General features: G+C 52.6%; 2 protein-coding genes across 5 annotated transcripts in view; one reads left to right on the forward strand and one right to left on the reverse strand.

Moving 5' to 3' along the window:
- Window positions 1-10,255, reverse strand: FKRP (fukutin related protein). 3 transcript variants are annotated; one of them, XM_037005019.2, is made up of 3 exons: window positions 10,196-10,255; window positions 8,583-8,644; window positions 1-4,445 (listed from the first exon to the last, which is right to left on the reverse strand). In XM_037005019.2, exon 3 carries the CDS (start codon window positions 4,404-4,406, stop codon window positions 2,919-2,921), a length of 1,488 nt encoding a protein of 495 aa, XP_036860914.2. In that variant the 5' UTR covers window positions 4,407-4,445; window positions 8,583-8,644; window positions 10,196-10,255; the 3' UTR covers window positions 1-2,918. The 3 variants fall into 3 exon arrangements, with proteins under 3 accessions (XP_036860914.2, XP_073082097.1, XP_036860915.2); XM_073225996.1 differs by lacking the exon at window positions 10,196-10,255 and adding an exon at window positions 9,436-9,682 and having other exon boundaries at window positions 8,583-9,130; XM_037005020.2 differs by lacking the exon at window positions 10,196-10,255 and adding an exon at window positions 8,999-9,682.
- Window positions 9,816-20,273, forward strand: part of STRN4 (striatin 4) — a 25,969-nt gene continuing 15,511 nt past the window's right edge. For both annotated transcript variants that reach the window (XM_037005017.2, XM_037005018.2), the window contains exons 1-4: window positions 9,816-10,143; window positions 17,174-17,277; window positions 17,769-17,842; window positions 18,884-18,962. In XM_037005017.2, the coding sequence (XP_036860912.1) occupies window positions 9,862-10,143; window positions 17,174-17,277; window positions 17,769-17,842; window positions 18,884-18,962 (539 nt within the window). In that variant the 5' untranslated portion in view covers window positions 9,816-9,861. The remainder of the gene's footprint in view (window positions 10,144-17,173; window positions 17,278-17,768; window positions 17,843-18,883; window positions 18,963-20,273) is intronic.

The raw sequence follows: 20,273 nt of genomic DNA on the forward strand, positions 1-20,273 counted from the left end.
TCATTTATAATATGCATTTCAATATATGAATGTGTGGGGCCACCTCCCAGGACCCAAGGAGGTAGCCAGATGTTTACACCTGTAATGCATGCAGTTCTCATAATGGCTGGAAACATGGGGTATCAGTGTCTAATTACCACAAGCCATGTGAAATGTGCTTTTCCAAGATTGTTGACAATCTTTGGCCAAGTTTTGAACAAAACACAATATAAGCTACCCTCATTTAACATGGTAGTTGCACTTATTGGAACATTCAGAACCTATTAAAACCTTACAAAGAGGATGTTGCATGAGGAGAAATTAGTTTCTGGGGTCAGAGAATTCTTAACCTGATTTTTCCAAACAACATTAAAATTTAAATCAGTATGCACTAGTAGGGATGTGCTGGTTCAAATACTGAAGTACTTCAGTTCTGGCTGGTTAATAGTACAAAAGTAATTGAGCAAACACTAAAATTCAATAACATTCTGATATAAACTCATTATTCAAGTTAATTGGTGCAGTGGGTTTTCTGTCATCTCATTACTTCTAAATTCAATAAAGATATTGAATATACAAAACTCAGACAGTACTGTAAGGGCTAGGAAAGTTTTTAATGTAACTGCTGTTAGCTGAGGGACAGCAAAGAGGAGAAAACATCAAAACACTGTTAAGAGAATTCTTTATCCACTGATAACTCAAGTCACCTAATGGTTCTCAATCTAATGGGAAATTGCCAGAAGCATTTGATGTGGTTCTCTTATCAAATCACAGCTAAGGCATGATTATTTTATAAACATATGTATATGTTTATAGGAAATACGCAGCTATGTGAACCAAAAAATCACACCAACAATTTCTTAGAACAAAATCATTACAGTAAGTTCTGAATGATTCATGCTTCAACTTACGTTCTTGGCAAACAATTTAAAGAAATACATATACATAGGTAGATGGTTTTGATTATTTAGAGAAAAATGTTTTAAATTTTAATTCATATATTAATTTATATTACTGTGCCAGTTGCCAAGTATTTTGAATATCACCCATGCATCATAAATGTCCAATGGCACATTTTAAAACTGTATGTGACAAGGAACAATACTTCATTGTGTGGAGACACCCTGCATATCGTAAGACATCTCCATCTCTAGGCCATGCCTTCCAAGAGCCAAAAGCCCCACCTGATCACAGGGATAACCCAAATCATCCCCATCATGTGTCTAGAAGGCTCCATAGGAACCCAACAGCCTCTCTGCTAGCCATTTGCAGGTTTAGTGGCTAAAAACCGAGGCTGAGTTATAAGAAGTCAGGCTTTGGAAGTCTGAGCCTCTGGAGACTGGGCCAAATTTGCACCTTCTCTTCTCTTGTCTCCTCCTCCAAGGGCTTCACACTTCTGCAATATATCACCAGTCTCTCTGCCCAAATAGGTCGAAAGAGGCAGTGACTTGCCTAAGATCACAAAGAAGATTAAGTAGCCAAGAAAGGAACCAAACCCAGCCCTGACTCCACTCCAGTGCCTCACAGCACCCCCGTGGGGTAAGCACTCATTTCCGGGTGCAGCACAGAGATGCAGAGAGGCAGCCAGGGCAGCCCAGGTTCACAGTGGCAGGAAGCAGCAGCACTGGGTTGGAACCCAGGTCTCCCCCACTTCAGAACCTGTGGTCTCAAAAGCCAGGTACACACACGTGTGTGGGACAAGTCATGGGAAAGAGGAAAAGTAAACAAAACCTATTTATTTTTAGTTTTAGAATGGAATAATTTAAGCCTTATTACTAACATACAGAATGATAGTAGTGTCTGTATATAATTTATAAATAAATACACACGTTGGGGGCATATGGCCCAACAGTTTTTACTCTTAGGTGCATGATCCCTAGAGGAAGGCAGCCATCGCTTTCCCCGCTGAGTGGTGTGGCCTCCCAGAAGTCCCTCTCCAAACCACTGTGAGAGAGGGGCACAGAGGGCGGCTTCCGTGTGGGCTCCTAGCTGACAGGCTGGGCTCAAGTCCCCGCTCTGCCACTTCTTCAGCTGTCTGATCTTGGGCAAGTGACATTACCATTCTGGCCACAGGCTCCTCATCTGGAAGGAGTAATAGCAGCTCTCACCTCAGAGGACTGAGGAGAAGGACAGATCAGTTCATCTGTGTGAAACACTGAGAACGATGATATACATACAGTAAGTGCTCGGAAAATGGGAGCTCTGTTTAACCCACCTAGCAAGTAAGCTAATGGGTTGCAGAGAACTAAAATAATGAGGTGAACCAGTTAATATGGAGTGGTTCTTAACCACAGCTGCACCTTGGAGCTCTGAACCTGTTTCCTGATCCCCAAGATGGGGTTAAAAGCAGCATGCACCTCACAGGGCTCTCCCAGCAGGGGAGGTCGCGTTCTGGAAGGAGAGGAGTAGGCATCCTGTCCGACTGGCCAGGCGGTGGGGAAAGGCTCGAGATGCGAGGTGAAGCAGAGGCCCCGGGGCTACTGTCGTCTTGGCCCCACAGTAGGACAAAGGCGCCCTCTAGTGGAGGAAGGAACCCCAGCGACCAAGTGTCCAGAGGGCTCTTCGTGTGCTGGACACTGATAGCAATCGTTGAATTCTAGAGGAAACAGGCACAGAGAAACTAGGACACTTGCTCAAGGCCAACAAACTAGTAAGTGGTAGAGGTGGAGTTTGACTTGCTGTAGTGCGGCCCCAGAACCCATACTTTCTTCCTCTCTTTCCAAAATTGTCCATGCCCTAGAGCCCGGGTTCTTGGGTTCTTGGAAATCTTGGACAGGGCACTTCTTTGATGTGCAGGGCTGTGCTGGGTCCTACAGGGCGTTTTGACATATCTGGCCCGTCCACCAAATGCCAGAAGCACCAAGATAAAGGACAGCTCCCGGTGCCTGAATGTCCCCCCAACCCCAGGAGCAGGCGCTGAAGCTTCGGGCGCTGGAGCTTCAGACGCTTCCTGCCAAGCTCAGGAGTGCGGGATTGGGGTACTCAGGGTTCTCGATGACCCCCGGGCCGAACTTGAGCTCTAGGAAGCGACGGTAGTTGTTAGGCGCCTGCGCCACGAAGCCAGCAAAGGGCAGGGGCACGAGAGGCTGCAGGAAGTGTTCAGGAAACTCGACATCCTGCCGGTGGTCCAGCCACGTGTCCTTGGTCATGACCCCATTGCGTGGGTAGAAGGGCCACAGGTCCACATGCAGGTGGTTGCTCTCGCTGTACTGTACGCGGAAGAAGTCGCCCTCCACGGCCTTCTCCCACACGAAGCCGCGCTCGTCCACCACCGAGCCCGCCTCGGCGCCCTGCAGCTGCTCGCAGTTGCCCACGTCCTCCAGGTAGATGCCCAGGTCCACGTCGTAATCCCAGGGGATGATGTCCCCGTGGCGGGCCGCGCCCAGCAGCGAGCCGCCCTCCAGCCAGTAGCGCACGCCGGCCGCCTCAAGAACGCCCACCACGTAGCGGGCAGTCTCGCGCAGGGCGCGCAGGCAGCACGGAGGCGTCCAGCGCTCCTCGTAGAGGTAGGCCGGCGTGTCACCCACCACGGTCCCGAAGCAGCGCGGGGTCTCCTTGCTGCAACCAAACCACTCGAGCCGCGTGCCCTCCCAGCTCACCAGGCGGATGCCCAGCGTCCGCAGCAGCGCTGCCCGCCGCGCGCGCCCCTCACGCTCTGCCTTCCAGCGCGCATGGGCCGCGGCCAGGGGGGGCTGGCGCGCCACAGGAAAGGGCAGGTCCAGCAGGTGCACCGCCCAGCCGCGGAGGGCGGTCTGCAGGAAGAGGCTGGTGCCCACCGGCCGGGCCAGGGGCGCCGAGAGGTTGAAGAGGTCGCGGGTGCGCAGGAGCACCACGGCGTCCCCGTCCAGGGCGTCGCAGCGGAGCGTGGAGGCGGACGGTTCGTAGCGGGCTGTCCACTCCCGCAGGCTGACGTTCAGGGCGAGGCACCGGGCAGGGTTGGCCGAGGCGATGGGGGCGGCCACCAGGCGTGCGCCTCCAGCCCGGAGCACCTCCACCATGTGCTCCAGCTGGCCCGGTGCTTCGGCCCTCGCGCCGTCGGGCACCAGGGCTACATACTCGGTGGCCACGTAGGTCTCGGGGCGCGAAGCTGCCGCTGACCGGTCCAGGGCCGGCTGGAGCAGTGCCAGGCGAACGTTGGGGATGTGGGGCAGGGCCAGGGGCGGGTAGGGGAGCGTGTCGGCTGCCACCACCACCGGCTGGGCTGGGTCCTGCTGCAGGAAGGAGTCCACCAGCTCTGGCACGGCGTTGTCAAAGGCTTCAAACTCCCGCACCAAGATGGTGATTCGGGGGCCGGCGGCAGATCCACGGCGGGGGCCCCGGGCCCGGTTGTTCCTGGGCTGGTGTTGGAGCCATGAGACATAGAAGAGGACCAGGAGGTTAAGGGTGATGGCGGCTGCCAGGGCAGCCTGGCAGCGGGTGAGCCGCATGGGGCCAAAGTCAGGCCTTAGCCGGGCCTCCAGGTCATCCTGGGGATGGGAGAATGAAAGGGGAGGCTGAAGTTGGCTATCAGAAAGCCTCCTCCACCCCCTACAAGCACCCCATCATCGGCCTTGCCCTTTTCTCCCAGCCCTGGGTCCATCTGGTTTCAGCTTAGACTTCCCTTGCCTGCAGGAAGCCCTCTTTGACCTCCCATGTAACCCCTCTGGGCTCCTTTAGCCCCTAAGGTTTCCTCACCCTAGCCCACCACTCTAAACTGTTACTGCGTGGGGATCAGTTTTTGTCCTCCTGCTGGATGGTGAGACCCATGAGGGCGGCCCCTGAGCCTGTCTTGGTTACTGCTGGGTCCCCACTGCCATCCCACACAGAGGCAAGTACACATTAGGTGCTCAGTTTTTATCAAATGAATCACCTTTCTTTCTTACTTGTTGAATCCCACCCTTCTATTCTTTGTCAATTTCTCACTCAGGTTTGGGTGCAGTTGTGAACACCCCAATGCCCCACTTGTACCTTCTCTACCATCCCCTCCTCCAGGAAGCCACCCGTGACCTCTCCCTCCTTTCCCTCTCACACCCTGGCCCAAGCTCTAGGGTGAGGCAGATGCTACAGCCTCTGTTACTGGCCACCGAGCCCCTCCCCTGCTGCCCCCTTCTCACTTCCTCAAATCCTGTGGCATCTGGTCATCAGTTTCCTGATGGTCAGCCAGAACTTCGCAAGAAAAGCTAGAAATGTTTTCTTAAATCAACATTATCCCAATTTTTAATGTGGACTACAAATTAATCTTTTTAAAAAGTGGAAAGGGTCAAACTCATAGAAACAGAGAGTAAAATGGTGGTTGCTGGGAGCTGTGGGGAGGGGGAAATGGGAAGTTTTATTTCATGAGTATAGAGTTCCAATTTCCTATGACAAGTTATGGAGAGTCTTTGCACAATAATGTGAATATTCCTAACACTACTGAACTATACACTTAAAGATTGTTAAAATGATAAATTTTGTTATGTATATTTTACCACAATTAAAAAATATTTTTAAAGTGGAGTGGGCTACATCAAAAGTGGCTGTGGGCCATAGGATGCCCAGTCCTTCCTTACACTGGCCACACTCCTCACCAACCCCCAGATGTCGCTGTCCCCTTGTCACCATCACAACTTGAATATTTGGCTGGTTTCCAGCACAAGAGGTGTAACGAACTCTCTAGGTCCTGAGCAGATACTCAAAAAAGTATCCCCATGAAACAGGTTTCTACTCTTCCCAGAGAGAAGCACATCAGAGATTTAGCTTCTTTTCCTAGCTCTAATTACTTCTGATCCCTCCTCCCCATTCATTCCCGCAGCTCCCGCCTCAACCTGGGTCCGCCCAGATGACCACTCAGCTGGCCCTGGTCTCCTGATCAAAAGGCAGCCAGAGAGGGGTCTTCACAAATGTGACCTGTCCCTCCCTGCTCAGAACCTGCCATGGCTCCCCAGTACCCTGGGGAGAAAGTTTAAGTTTTATTTATTGATTTATTTATATTTTGGTATCAGTAATGTACAATTACATGAGCAACATTATGGTTACTATACTTCGCCCATTATGAAGTCCCCACCACATGCCCCATTACAGTCACTGTCCATCAGTGTAGTAAGATGCTATAGAATCACTACTTGTCTTCTCTATATACTGCCTTCCCCGTGCTTCCTGCTACATTATGTGTGCTAATTGTAATGCCCCTTTCCCCCCCCTTATCCCTCCCTTCCCACCCATCCTCCTCAGTCCCTTTCCCTTTGGTAACTGTTGGTCCATTCTGGGGTTCTGTGAGTCTGCTGCTGTTTTGTTCCTTCAGTTTTTTCTTTGTTCTTATACTCCACAGATGAGTGAAATCATCTGATACTTGTCTTTCTCCACCTGCCTTATTTCACTGAGCATAATACACTCTAGCTCCATCCATGTTGTTGCAAATGGTAGGATTTGTTTTCCTTAAGTTTCTTATAATATTCCACAAGGCCTTGTCCACCAACTAGTCCAGCTCCATCTGCCGTGAGTCCTCAAACTCTATGCTTAAGCCACTTGGACTTCTCCTCAAACAGGTCTTCTTTCTAAGCCTTTGCACATTCTGTTCCTTCTACTTAGAAGAATCTCTTGAACACCCACCCTTCCCATACCTCTTTTTCTCCTCCATAAGTATAACTTTTTCTCTTTTAAATCTTCCATAAGTAGAACTCCTATTTATGCCTCAGGCCTCAGCTCAAATTACCCCTCCTCCAGGAACCCCTCCCTGAACCCCAGTCTGGGCCAAAAGTCCCCTTTGGGCCCCCCAATCACAGCTGTGCCCATTCTGGTTTGGCACTGTCTGGGGATGTCTCTGCTTCAGTAGACTGTGAGACCTGGGAGGGTAGAGCCAGGGCTATCTCTAGCTGCTGCTGTGTTCCTAGCACATGGCTGGGCGCTGAAAATGCCCTTGACAAAAAAAAAAAAAGATGGCCAGGGTCAGGTGTCTGTGCATCTGTAAAATCCATTCAGGTCCCTGGAGCCAAACTCTACATTATGGCCGTGTGCCTGGGGCCCTGCCCCGGTCTTCCTGTCTCCTTTCTGTCTCTCTCCTACCAGGAAGGCCCTCCTACCCGTCTTCACCTATCCCGGTCCTGCTTATTTCTCTCTGACCCAAGCTGACTGGCACTTAAGAATCTGAGTTGTACTTTAAGACTAACGTCTTAATCTTTAGATCCTTGGAGTTGCCTTCTGGACCTTAGATTGATCCCTCCTTCCTTCAGGCCTTCAATATCTGCTTGTGGAAAGTCTCCAACATGTCAAACACTATTGTAGGCATTGGGGACATGGCAGTGGACATGCAACATACAGAGACAGAAAATGCCTGACCTCACACACAAGTCACATTATTGTTGGGGAGGAACCTTTGGAACCACAGAATCTTCGGAGTCTTAAAAATCTTAGAATCATGGTGTTTAGGTACACAGAATCATAGAAGAAACTCTTAGATGGTTTTAGAATCTTGTGAAGACTCTAAAGAGACCATCGTTCTGTTCCACCCTCATCTGCTACAATCTGTATCTTACAGTGCCAGAAGGATCCCGTTAAAACTCGAATAGGTCCTGTGCTGCATCTGCTCAAACCCTTCTGTGGCTCCCAAATCACTCAGAGGAAAAGCTAAGTCTTCACTGTGGCCCATAAGGCCTCATGAAATCGGGTCCTCAAAGAACAGCAGGTATGATTGCCAGGTGAGGAGGTGAACAGACCAGAGAAGAAAGAGAAAGGGATCATCTAGCGCCCTGATAAGGTGGGTCTTGGCTTCCCCAACTGTAAGGGCTCCAAATCCCTTCACCGGGGGAAAGTGGATGAAAGGTTGCTTTTGAAGGTCTGGATGTTCTATGTCTTTCTGAATCATCATAGGATGACAATAATGTCAACAAGTCTAGCTGCTTGTGATGTGCCAGACCCTGTTCTAAAAACTTTACACATAGTAACTTGTTTAATCTTCACATTATGATCAGATCTAAAGTTGAGAGAACTGAGGCACAGAGAAGTGAGGTCACTTGTTTAAGGTCACATAGCTGGGAAGTGGTGGACCCAGAATCTGACCCAAGAAGCTGGCTCCAGAGTTGTGCTTTCAACAGATAAACTCTGTTGTCTCTCTCGGGTCCTCTCAGCCGGACTCTCAGTCCATCTTAAATGAGTCAGAGCCAGCCCTAACCTGACAGGTGCTTCCAAAGCTGAATATAGCACATTAATTAATTCATTTGACTTATTAACTCAACAAACATATTTGTTTGTTGCCCTATGTGCCAGATTCTGTGTTCTGGGAACAAGGGATGAATGAGGCAGTCACGGGCCAGCTCTCCAGAGGCAGGAAGACAAAAACTACACAAACAGCTTACAGATAGGGCAGGAAACACCAGCAGGGGGTGTGACAGAGCAAAAATGGCCCAGGAAGGAGAGGACAGTTAAAGCTTGACTTTGTCTCTCCATTCCCCACAAAATTAGTGGATTCAGATTCACTTCAGGCCTGGGTTCACCTGGCCTGAACTCTGATCTGGCCTGAGCCTCAGTTACTGAATCTGTAGAATAGGAATGTCATGGGCTGAGAAAATGACTGGTATGTGGGAAAACCTTTGGGGACAAAGAAAGGGCAGTTTTCACATGAGTGCAGGTGACACTGAGGGACTTCTTACCTCCTAGGTTGCAGGCTGGGGGAGCTTCGAGGAGGTGGTTCCAGTCCAGCTCAGCCACCCAGCTGAGGGAAGAACCAGAAAATCCCAAATCAGCCCATTTCACATAATAGAGCACTATTTCATCTCACTTACAAAAGTGGCAACAAGGTCCGGGAATCATTTCCCTTATAAAGTTCTATAAGCTCCGGCACCACCTGGAGCGTCTCAGGAGTGGGTGAGAAAGATGTCAGTTATCACAGCAATATAACCATCCCTTTCTTATGAAATGTGTCCAGAAAGGTAGGGCTAGAAGTAACAGAAGTTGTTACCATGACAACATCTTCCCTAGACACTCCAACCAGAGACAATCCTCAAATGGCCCCTGCCTTGGTGGGCGTGGTTCCTAGGGTCACTGGAAGGGGGACCGCTCCCTTTACCCTGTTAACCAAGACTTGGCCTTGACTGTTTCACACTTTCTGGTCCAGGCCCTGTAACCACAGCAATTACTTCTCAGCAGGGCATCTCCTCCTCTAAATAAAAACACCTGGCTGGTTTGGTCCATGGACCTCCTACGACAGGAAAGAGGAAGATGGTTACCATGGTAATGCTAGGGGAGGGGAGAGGGTTTGGGAAAGACGGGTTTCCCTTAGCGATCAGTGTCCTTGGGCTGGAGCCCTTTCTACCTGAGTGCGCGGTGAGGTTGCCATAGTAACCAATGAGTGTAGCGGCTGAGGGACCATCCAGGACTTAGGTTACTTTAGCAACCTCCTCAGGTGTAGGGACAGGAGGGGTTTGGGGCTCCATAACCACAAAGGTGGAAAGGAGGGGAGGCCAGAGTGTTCGTGGCTGGGGAAGGGTTACCATTACTACCGACCTGGGCCAGCAATCAGGGAGCATGGGGCCACTGCTGAAACCACCCGTGCGGGTCGCCCTTTCTCTCAAAGACTTATAGCGATTGTCGAGCGAAGTGGTATTTGAGTCTATACAGGGTTAGAATCTTTCTTTGGGGCAAAGCGGGAGGGGGACAGAAAGTGGCCCCTCGCCAAACCCGCCCTTCTCAGGGGCGACCCTCGCCGGCGCCCGGGGTCGCGTCTGCCCTCCTCGGGGCCCGCGCTCCCGCCCCGCCCCTTCCCGGCCACCCGCGCGCGCCTTGGGGTCGACCCGGGTGGGCGAGGCGCGCGCCTGGGCTCGCTCCCGCCGCCGCCCCCCCACCCAGGCCCAGTCGAGCGCGCGCTGGGGTTGGCGCGGCCGCGCAGGCGCGCGAGGAAGAGCGGGCGCGCGGGCCGGCCCCGGGGCCTCCATGATGGAGGAGCGAGCGGCCGCCGCGGTCGCTGCCGCCGCCGCCTCCTGCCGCCCGCTCGGCTCCGGCGCCAGCCCGGGCCCGACGGGGGCGTCCCCGGCCTCTGCCCCTGCCCCCGGGCCCGGCCCGGCTGGTAAGGGAGGCAGCGGCGGAGGCAGCCCCGGACCCACGGCGGGGCCGGAGCCCCTGAGCCTGCCCGGGATCCTGCACTTCATCCAGCACGAGTGGGCGCGCTTCGAAGCGGAGAAGGCCCGCTGGGAGGCCGAGCGCGCAGAGTTACAGGTGAGCGCCGCCCCGGGACCCCCGACCCCCGCCCGGCCCGGCCCGGCCTCACCCGCCGCCGCCGCCGCCGCCATCTTGGAGCAATGGCCGCCGGGACGGCCGGGGGGGGGGGGCGGAAGGGGCCCCAGACCGGCCCGGAGACGGAGTGAGGGGCCGTCCAAGGGGGGTCCTGGGCCGCCCGGGTGGCTCTGGGTGGGAGGGGGCGCCGGGGCGGGAGGGACCGGCAGGGGCCGTCTGAGAGGAGGGGCGCAGGGGTCCCGAGCCGGCTGGGAGCGGGACTGGGACGAGGAGTGGGAGTTAGCGGACCGGCCGCCGGGCTCCTGGGAGGGGAACCCGGGAGAGCTCCGCAGAGTTGGAAGGGTCCGGTATGGGAGTGAGCCAAGCTCAAAGGGTGCTGGAGCGCTCCCACCCGGGTCCCCGGCCAGGTGCGGGTTGGAGGTGGCGTCCCATGGGCTCCGGGTGGGAGACGGGGGGGCGTTGGGGGCACCTGGGACCCGCCGAGGACAAGAGCCAGTCCGGGCGGCCGTCCTGAGTACGGGGGGGAAGTCGGGGAGCCTGGGACCGGGTGCGTTTCGGAGCGTCTGCACGGGGAGAACTGAAAGACGGCTGTGTGGAGACTCGGGATGAGAGGGGAGCCTGGAGAGGTCCCAGGGTGGAAACGTGTGCCCCTCCCTCTGAGGAGGGAACTTCGGGGAGCCCTGGCATGTGTGGCTACCGAGTGCAGAGAAGGGTCCCTGGGGTGGAAACAGGGGCCCAGCCAGAACTTGACGTAGGAGCCTGTCCACACAGGTTGAGAGTGCAAACTCCAGTTTTGGGGTGTGGAGGGCTGGGAGGATGGTCTCGAGACGGGAGGTGTGTGCAGGTTGTCCTGTGGAGAGCCCTGAGCTGGAGTAAGGGACACCACGCATGCCCAGTGTGAAGATGATGGGACCTAGGATGGGGACCGCAGGGAGGAATCTGGGCGTACCTGGAGGATGGCAGGGGGGAGCATTTTGTAGAGCTGGAAAGGCGGTGTGAGGAAAAATCTCAGAGGGATACTGGGGGGAGATGTGTTTGTGTAAGTTTCTGGGAAAGAACCCCATGGATTGTGGAATATTTGGGGAGAGGGATGTGCCCTGGGATGATGTTTGAACCAGAAGAGCTGGGCTGGGTTTTGTGACCTTGAGAAGTGTGGGTCCATTTGCAGAGAGTGTCCCAAGTAGCCTGGGCATCAGAATTATAAGGATTTGAAGGGGTCCAGGCATAGGCCAGGAGGAGTCAGAGGGTTCCTGAGCTGGGGTATTATTAGCAGGAATCAATACCTGCTTCTAGCAACCCATCTTTCCCCTCCTGATTTGCCGTTTTCTGCCTAGTTGTGGCAGAGACCTAAATAACTGATTAAAATGTCGGTAGGGTGAATAGGGCATTCCACAATACTCCAGCCCCACTAGGGATCTTAGCTGTGTAGTAGCTGAGGCTTGGGTTGAGGTGGGAGAGGAATCCTTATGTAAGTGCCCCTGTCTTTTATGCCCCACTCTCTACTTCCAGGACTCCTTCCCAGCATACATCTCTTTTGACTACCCCACTGTGTAAGCAGGACCATGTCATTGCCCTCACTCAGGGACAGTGATGACAGCTGCGGTTTATTGAGCACATATTAAATGCCAGGCACTGTATTAAGCACTAGATAACAACATAGTAGCATTTAATCCTTGCCACATTCTGGGATGGTGAGTGATGTTATTTCCCTTATTATTAAAAAAATAAGAGACAAAAAGGCTTTGAGAGGGTCAGTGATTTACCTAGGATCACAGCCTGTGGGTGGCAGGGCCAGTCTGTGGGCTTTCAGGCCTGTGCTCTATACCTGTGCCACCGAGTTCAGATGAGAAAACGGTTCCAAGGAAGCTCAGTGGACCCCAGGATCATCCAAGCAGTCGTAGCCCACCTGGGACTGAATCTCGGTCTCTGGGACAGCACGCCACGGTACCCCATAGCGCCCACCACACCACATTTCATCTTTGAGACTTAACAAGGGAAGAGATATGTGTTTATTCCCTCACTTAGTGGCCCTTCTTGGAGTTCAGGAGGAACTTGTGGGCACCTGTTAGGCTGTCCTTTTTCTAGGCTCTGCATTCCTTACTTTGCACTTGGGGGGGATTTTTGTTCTGTTCTGTTACATTAGTAAAAATGGGAAGATCTGAGGGGAGTGTGTGTGTGTACATATACATATATAAGCAAAAAGGGAAATGACCCCCCTTTCATCCCTTTCCTGTTGTGTTTAGCTCTCCTCCGCAATCGTTACTGCTATAAAAGTAGTTTAGCTCTGTGTGTGTAATATATGAATGAGATCATACTATACGTTTCATTCTGTGACTTTTTTCACATACTCTTGTGCCTTGGTGTTCCTTTCATATCAGGGAGCTCTTGCTCCTTATTTTTGATAACTATCTTCCTCTGGATGTTTGTACCATAGCTCAGTTATTTTTCCCCATCACAAATAGCTGCAGTGAACATATTCCTGTGTGAGTGAGTATAAAGCAGAGTGGTTGGGTGGAATAGTAGAAGAGATGTGTTTAGAAAACGGGGATGGGTTCTGCCAAGGTGCCTCGTGTTGACACTCAGCAGCACCACTTTGCACACACCTTTGCTCGAGCACTTATTGCGTTATCACTTGTGGTGGTGTGACTTCTCCTGTGAGATCCTTTACTCCCCAGACTGTGTCAGATTTTCCTGGTGAGCTCTGAACACCTTTTCTCCAAATAGTTGAGTAGAGCTGCTTCTGACACAGGACCTGCTGTGCAGTCAGCGCTCAGTAAATGTGTGTGGCGGCAGAAAAGGCAGCCCCCTGTGAGGTCCTGCCAGGAGGCACCCCAGGATTGCAGCAGGGAGGTGGTGTGGATGCGGCCTGCAGTAAGCAGGGCTTGGCCAGCTGGGGAGCTTCCAAGAAGTAGGTGATGTGTGTGGTTTTTGCCCTTCAAAACTCCCAGCTAGCAGAAGAGGCTAATTTGCACAGGAGGTTACTAGGAACTCCACATGTTCACATACAAGTTGAGTCCTTGATTGTGTGGCTCTGCCCAGGACCTGTGGCACTTCTGGGAAGGGGAGCTCTTTGGGAACAGAGGAGCCCCTTGGGGAATCCAACTGGACATTCATGTAGGAGCAGTGGACAGAGGCGCGGCAGCGGGTGTGGTGGAAGAAAAGAGAAGTGCGAGGAAGGTGTGGAACCGGCGCCTCCCTGCTTCCAGCCTCACAGGGGGCTCTGAGGGACCCAGTGGGGACAGACCTCTGCCAGGAGCCGCCGGAGCTCGGGATGGAGGAGTGCAGATTAGGGAGGGCTACATGGACCAAACAGGGACCCTTCCCTGGGGCCCAGACAGAAAGGCCAGCAGCGGGGTGCAGAGTGGTCAGCTCCCAGGAAGCCCCTGGCGGGAAAGAGCAAACAGCCGGAGTACAGGCGGCATGTGTCCCAGCGCAGTTCCGGGGCGTGTGTTCTAACAGTCTGGGTGAGGGAGTGGCTGTGGGTAGATATGGTGAGTGGAGAAAGGTCAGATCCCAGACTTAGCTGCCAGCCCACCAGGGATCACAGGTCTGGCAGCAGAGGCCGCTGGTGTTTGTGGAGTGGGAAGACTGGACACCAACACGTCCCTTTAGTGAGTTCTACCAACTTCGGACACCTCAACCACGTATTTCTAGTTCTCTTTTCTCCCTCTGCCGGAAGAACTGGGACCAGGACAACAGAGCAGAACAGGCCAACTAGCTCCTTGCACCATAATTAGAAGGGGGATTAGGCCTCATACGATGGCAAAGAGATGGAAGAGGGGAGTCTGAGCGAGACTGGTGCAGTTCTTGACTCCGCTTTCTTCTCTGACAGATAGGTCACCAGGTGTTAGGGTCCCACCTTCTAATTGCCTCAGATCCACTCAGCCCCTTCCTGCCCCATCCTTTCTGGGGCAGTTTTTCTCTGTGGGATCTCTGGATTGCTTCCTTCTGTGACTAGCTTTGCACCCGCCTCCAGCCCTCAGTGCTCCACGTTCTAGCTGGAATTACCTTTGTAACATGCGCATCTGATTATATCCCTCCTTTGCTTAAAAACCCTTCTGTGGCACAGACTCCAAGAGGGGACTAGTGGTTATCAAAGGAGAGGGGTGGGCGAAGGTGGGTGGGAAGGGAGGGAGAAAGGGATTGTGGGGTAATAGTTGGTGTGCATGGTGTGTGTGGGGTCATGGGGCAGACAGTGTAGCTCAGAGAAGACACGTAGTGACTCTGTGGCCTCTTACTACACTGTTGGACAGTGACTGCAGTGGGGTATGGGGCGGCACTTGATAATAAGGGTGAATGCAATAACCACATTGTTTTCTTGTGAAACCTTCATAAGAGTGTATATAAATGATACCTTAATAAAAAGTAAAAAAAACTGTTCCGTAGCTTCACCTATGCTCTTAGGATAAATTTCAAACTTGCCAACATGGTCTGCTGTCCACTGTCAGGCCTACAAGCTTCTCTGCCTTTCCTTACTAACCCGTTTACACCCTCTGATGGCCACACTAGCTTGTGAGAGTTCCTTAAGCTCGCCACGCAAGTCTTGTCTCAGTCCTCTGCCAGCAGCACCCTCCACTCCCCTGGCTAACTTCTAATCAGCCTTCAGGTCTTAGCTGAACTGTCATTTCTTAACTCCCGAGGTGGGTTGGTGTCCCTTCTTCCAGGACACCCTTTGCTTCCTCACCGTGGCCCTAGTCACATGTATGTTAGTTGTTGCTGCTTGTGTCTGTCCCCCACTCTGGAATTAAAGCTCTGCGGCGGCAGGAACCACTGGTCTGCTCCATTATCCGCAGTGCCTCGTGGTCATAGGCCGTCACCAGTGCTGGATGTTGAATGAATGTCGGCTTTCGGCAGGCTGGGCTTGACGCTGGGAAGTAGAAGGCTCATAATGGAAGCCCAGAGGGGTAGGGAGGACAGTGAGGTCCTAACTCGGGGTTTGTGTTTGATGATTGACCTTTTCTTCTCCACCACCCCTCCTACCTTTTAAAAACAAATCACAGACAGTAGATTTGATGGACTGAGAAGGTACACAGAGGACAGAAATGGAAACTTCTGAGATGTTGGTCACATGTGAGCCCATCCATCTGGCTTCAGATATTTATGTGTTGATGTAAAATGTTAAGAGGAAAAGGAAGGTCCCAATCCATCAATGGATAGATGCAATTTCTTTTCCGAACCATACCTGGTGACATATATTTACTTGTTCCTTGTCTTACACCCCACTCTGGAATACAAACCTCATCTTGTTCAGTGCTGTATCCTCTCTACAGCTGTACTCGATTCACAGTTGGGGTTCAGTAAATATTTGTGGAGTAAATGAAATGACTGAGTTGATACTTTTGTCATACATTAATGCATGTATATCCCTTTTTATTTTTTCAAAAGGGAGCCTACCATTGCAGTTATGCCTGGGGGGTAAATTCCTAGAAGTGGAACTGCTAAGACAAAAGGAATGTGCCTTTAACATTTTTATAGATTTGGCCAGATTGCCCTCCAGAAAGGGTACGTCAGTTTATGACCCCACTGCTGATGTACGAATGTGCCTGTTTCCAGCCCCCGCCAGCGTTGGGCATTACTTAGCATGTGCTCGCTTCTCTGCTAACCTGAGGGAGAGACATGGTCCCTGGGAAAGGGCAGAGGTGATAGTCCTGTCGTGCTGCACCCCAAGTGCACAGGGGAGCAGGTCAGAGCTTATCGAGCCCCACAGAGAGGGAGAGCAGAGTGGGTGGGCATCCGAGAGGCTTCCAATAACCTACAGTCCTGGAGCAAGGCTTTGAGAGTTGGCGTGGCCAGGAAGAGGTGTCTGGGGCAGCGCAGGGGCTTCTGGTGGGGCCATTGAGGTTCTCCAGTGAGTATGTGAAGTGTGGGGACCGGCTCCAGGAAGATGCAGCTGCCCGCAGGGCAGGAGGCCTGTAAGCCACAGACATCCTTGCTTGGTGGGTCTCAGGGTTCAGGGGGCTCCTAGCTCGCTTGAAGTCTGGGCCCATTTCAGTATTGTAGAAGATGGACAGGCAGAATAAAAATGAGAGGAGGGAGGAGCTGGCATTTATTAGCCCTTCTTCTGTGCTAGGCCTTGGACTGAAAAGGGCTTAACACATAAGTGGAAGGCACTCTCGTGAGCCCTGTCTCCTAGAAGGGGAAAGGGAGGCTCAGAGATAGCTGATGACCTACCTAAGAACACGCAGCAAGTGGCCGAGCTGGCCTGGAGCTCAGGCTGTCCCATCCTGGAACAGTGGAGCACTTGGGGAAAAGTCAGGCAGAGCCCTGCCCTCAGGGTTCGGCACAGGGCTTCCAGAATGTGGGCAGGCGCCGGGATCCTGCCTCGAAGGCCGTTGGCCCAGTATCTCTGAAAGACCTGTTGACAGAGCAGAGCAGACTAGGACTGCCCATGCCAGCAGGTGGTGTGAAGTGGTTGGCAGGGCCTGCTCACGTCATGGCACATCTCCCTTAGCCTGCAGACTCCAGGGGGACGCTTGGTCCCCAGGGTGGGGATTGAGTTGGTAAAGCTTTTGCCTTGGAGCGGGAGCTGAGCCGAGCCACCCACTCTTGTCCCTAAGCTCCAGAAGTAGCTTCCTACGCCTCCCAGAGACAGATGCTCTGGTAGGAATAGTGAGACACCACCTCCAGCCCCAACCTTAGGGACAGCACCTGCCTTGGGGTGGGGGGAGCCCAGGGCTGGTAATGTCTCCCTCCCCTGCTTCATCCCTGATCCAACTTCTCCCCAAAAGGCAGAAACCACATTAGGCCTGAGCTGGTTCCATTTTCATTTCAAGGGTTAAGGAGCCCCCTTCAGCTTTCATTGTGGGTGACGTGGCAGGAGCTCTGGACACAGATACAGCATGCCCTTCCACTGCTCCCTTGAACCCTGGTTCAAGGTCGTCATGCCTGAAGAAGTGGCTGCTGCATGTCATTGTGGGGGTAGGGGCTGGAACTGATTGTCCCTGAGGGAGGGTGGGACGTGCAGCAGTGAGCCTGAGACCTGCTGTCTTCCTGTTCCCTCTGTCGCCCCCAGGCTCAAGTGGCCTTCCTTCAGGGAGAACGGAAAGGGCAGGAGAATCTCAAGACAGACCTAGTGCGGAGGATCAAGATGTTAGAATATGCGCTGAAGCAGGAAAGGTGAGCCCTGCTGGCCTGCCCTGCCTCTGAGAAGTGGGGAGGCCAGGCATACTCCCTTCCAGCTGAGGGAGACTGGGGACCACCCAGTACTGTGTGGTTCTAGGAGAGGGATCAGAACAGGGCACAGTGGGTGGGATCCAGGGTAAGGGCTGGTAATAATATTCATAATGATGGCTGCCCACTGAATGCCAAACACCGCATAGTTATTGTCTTAGTTGTCCCTCCAAGTAGCCTAGTGGGTACGCTGGAGGCTTCCTGAGCGTGAGGACTTAAGCAAGGACTCCTTGGGCTGGGATAGCAATCCCCTCTGCCTGCCTCTGGCATGGGCCCCTCATGGCGCCGTCTGCGGTGCCTTCACCAGGGCTGCTTCTAGTGACGGGGGTGTAGGCCAACTCAGCCTCAGAAGGGAGCGTGCGCTGGGGGGGCCCTGGGATTCAGGGCTTCTGTCTACTCTTCTCCGTCTCTTATTCATTAATCATTTGCTCTTTTAGGGCCAAGTATCATAAATTGAAGTTCGGGACAGACCTGAACCAGGGGGAGAAGAAACCAGAACTATCAGAACAAGGTACCCACCCTCTGATTCTCCCACCTGTCCCCTCCCAACGAAACTGGATGTCATGGAGGAGGGCGGAGAGGGGCCACCTCCTCTTCACATTGCTCTGTAGAAAGCCGACTTGGTGGGCAGGGGCAGGGAGGGGTTGGCCTCACTCTCGTGCCCCTCCCCCGTCAGCTGCTCTACCAGGGCTGTGCTGGGCCCCCAGGGGCGGGGATGGTGGCCAACAAGGCCAGTGCTGCCTGCTGTCCCTCCGTGAAATAGACACCCAGGGTCCCTTGTAGTCCAAGCTCTGGGAAAGAGGGATCAGTTCAGCAGCGGGGAAGCATATACAGCAGCAGGATGTGAGAGGCGGTGGGAGGCTGGGAAGAGGCTTACTGGCTATGGCAGGAACCAATGGTGCTGGTGGCAGCAGTGAGGGGCTGGGTGACCTGTCGAGGCCTTCAGTGCTCAGCTAACACTGATTATTGTTCTTTCGGTCAGACTCCTATCAGGATGTGAATTCACAAGGGCAGGGGCCATTGTTTACTGATGTGACCCTCGTCAGGCATATAAGAGATGTCTGATAAGTATTTGATGAATAAAATAAACATGATCTCATAGTCCTCAATAAGCCCAAGAAAGTGCTTTTTATCAACTTCTTTTAATGAAATTCATTTCCCAGAAGATAGAACTGAGGCTCAGATAGGTGAACTACCTGCTCAAGGTCATACAGCTGGGAAAGGGCGGAGCCAGACTTGAACCCAGTCAAGTCTGCGCATTCTCTCAAGCCAGGCCAGCTTCCCACGAAGGAAAATAGTGTGACTAGGTCTGAGTCTGGAGATAGCTGGAGGGTAGTTTGAGGGATGACCAGTCAGGAGGCTAGAGATGGGGAGCTCTGAGGGGAGAGGGCAAGTTTCAGACACTCAGGAAGTGACTGCAGGATACATGACACTGTGCAGGATACATGACAGTGACTGACCAGGGGTTGAGGGTTGGGAAGACGGAGGAAGTGATGGGTACATAGCAGTACCCTCACTAAGACAGCCTGTCTCTTTTCTTTCCTCTCTCCAGTCCCCAATGGCCCTGTGGAGTCGGTCACCCTGGACAACAGCCCACTGGTGTGGAAGGAGGGGCGGCAGCTTCTCCGACAGTGAGTGTGCAGAGGGATGGGGAGTCATTGCGGGGGGTGCACATGTGTGCGTGCTTGGCTTGGGAGATAAGCCCGGAGACTCCACAGTCCTTCCTGTCCCTGCTGGGGATACTAACCTGTCAGGATCCCTGCCAGCCACAGCTGAGCTGGCCTGTCACCCTGTGGGTTAGAGCCCTGCCCAGAGAGAGGGAGGCGAGAGGTACTGTTTGAGGCAGACATGGGGGTGCCCCCGACTCCTGGAAGGTGATCCCAAAAGGTTATGTGTTTTTTTTCCCCCAAAGGTAATGTTAAACTATTTTTTATTACTAAAGAGATTTATGTGTTTTAGAAAAGTTGGGAAACAGAAACACAAAACGTAAAAGTCACTCATTACACATCTCTGTGAACATACCAAAAAACACTGAATCGCACCCTTTAAGAGGGTGAATTGTATGATGTGTGAATTATATCAATAAAGCTGTTAAAAAAATCACTGGTAGTTCCATCACCCAAGGAATGTCATGCTCCCATAAACATTTTTCGCGTATGTACGTCCTGTCACTCTCTTCTTCTGTCACTCTCTTCCGTGACTGTGCATTTGTGTGTGTATGTTTTATAAAAGCAGGGGACCCCCCTCTTTGCAGTGTTCTATAGTGTAGTTTTGCTAAGTGTTGTGAACATCTTTCCATGTAAATTAGCATGTGGCATCATTTTAAGAATTAATATAGTAGTCTGTTACGTGGGTGAGCACAACTTTCTATAGCCATTCTTGTGAGTTTCCTTAAAGGTGTTTTTTTAGAGAGCATGGCAAACATCATGAAGTTATTTGTCCATATCCATGCTTTTCTTAAGCTAAATATCTTGAAAGTGCAGTTGCTAGCAAACAGTAACACCCAGATGACTGTAGTAGGCAACACTTGCCAAGTGCCTGTTATGTGCCTTGCCAAGTGCCTGTTATGTGCTTGGCACTGTGCTAAACATTTTGCCCACGTTGATGCCTCACATAAATTCCCGTGTGGTATAACTGCTAGGTTTATCCTCATTTTCAGAGATGAAAAACTGAGGTGCAGAGAGGGTATCTGTTTGCATGAGGTCACACAGATAATGCGTGGAGGGTCTGACATGTGTTCTCAGGCAATCCACCCCCAGAGCTCAGCTTCACCACCATACTTCCCTGCCTCTCTGATGGGAGGAGGAGCTGGACCCAAGTAGGCACTAAAGATGAGACAGCAGGTGGAGACAAGTGCATCCCTATGTGTGAGGGACTGGGGCAGGGGCCCCGAAGGATCTGGGGCGCCATAAACAGGGAAGGCTTCTTCTGAAGGAGCCTCC

The sequence above is a fragment of the Manis javanica genome, chromosome 17 (genome assembly GCF_040802235.1).
Source record: "Manis javanica isolate MJ-LG chromosome 17, MJ_LKY, whole genome shotgun sequence".
Taxonomy (NCBI): domain Eukaryota; kingdom Metazoa; phylum Chordata; class Mammalia; order Pholidota; family Manidae; genus Manis; species Manis javanica.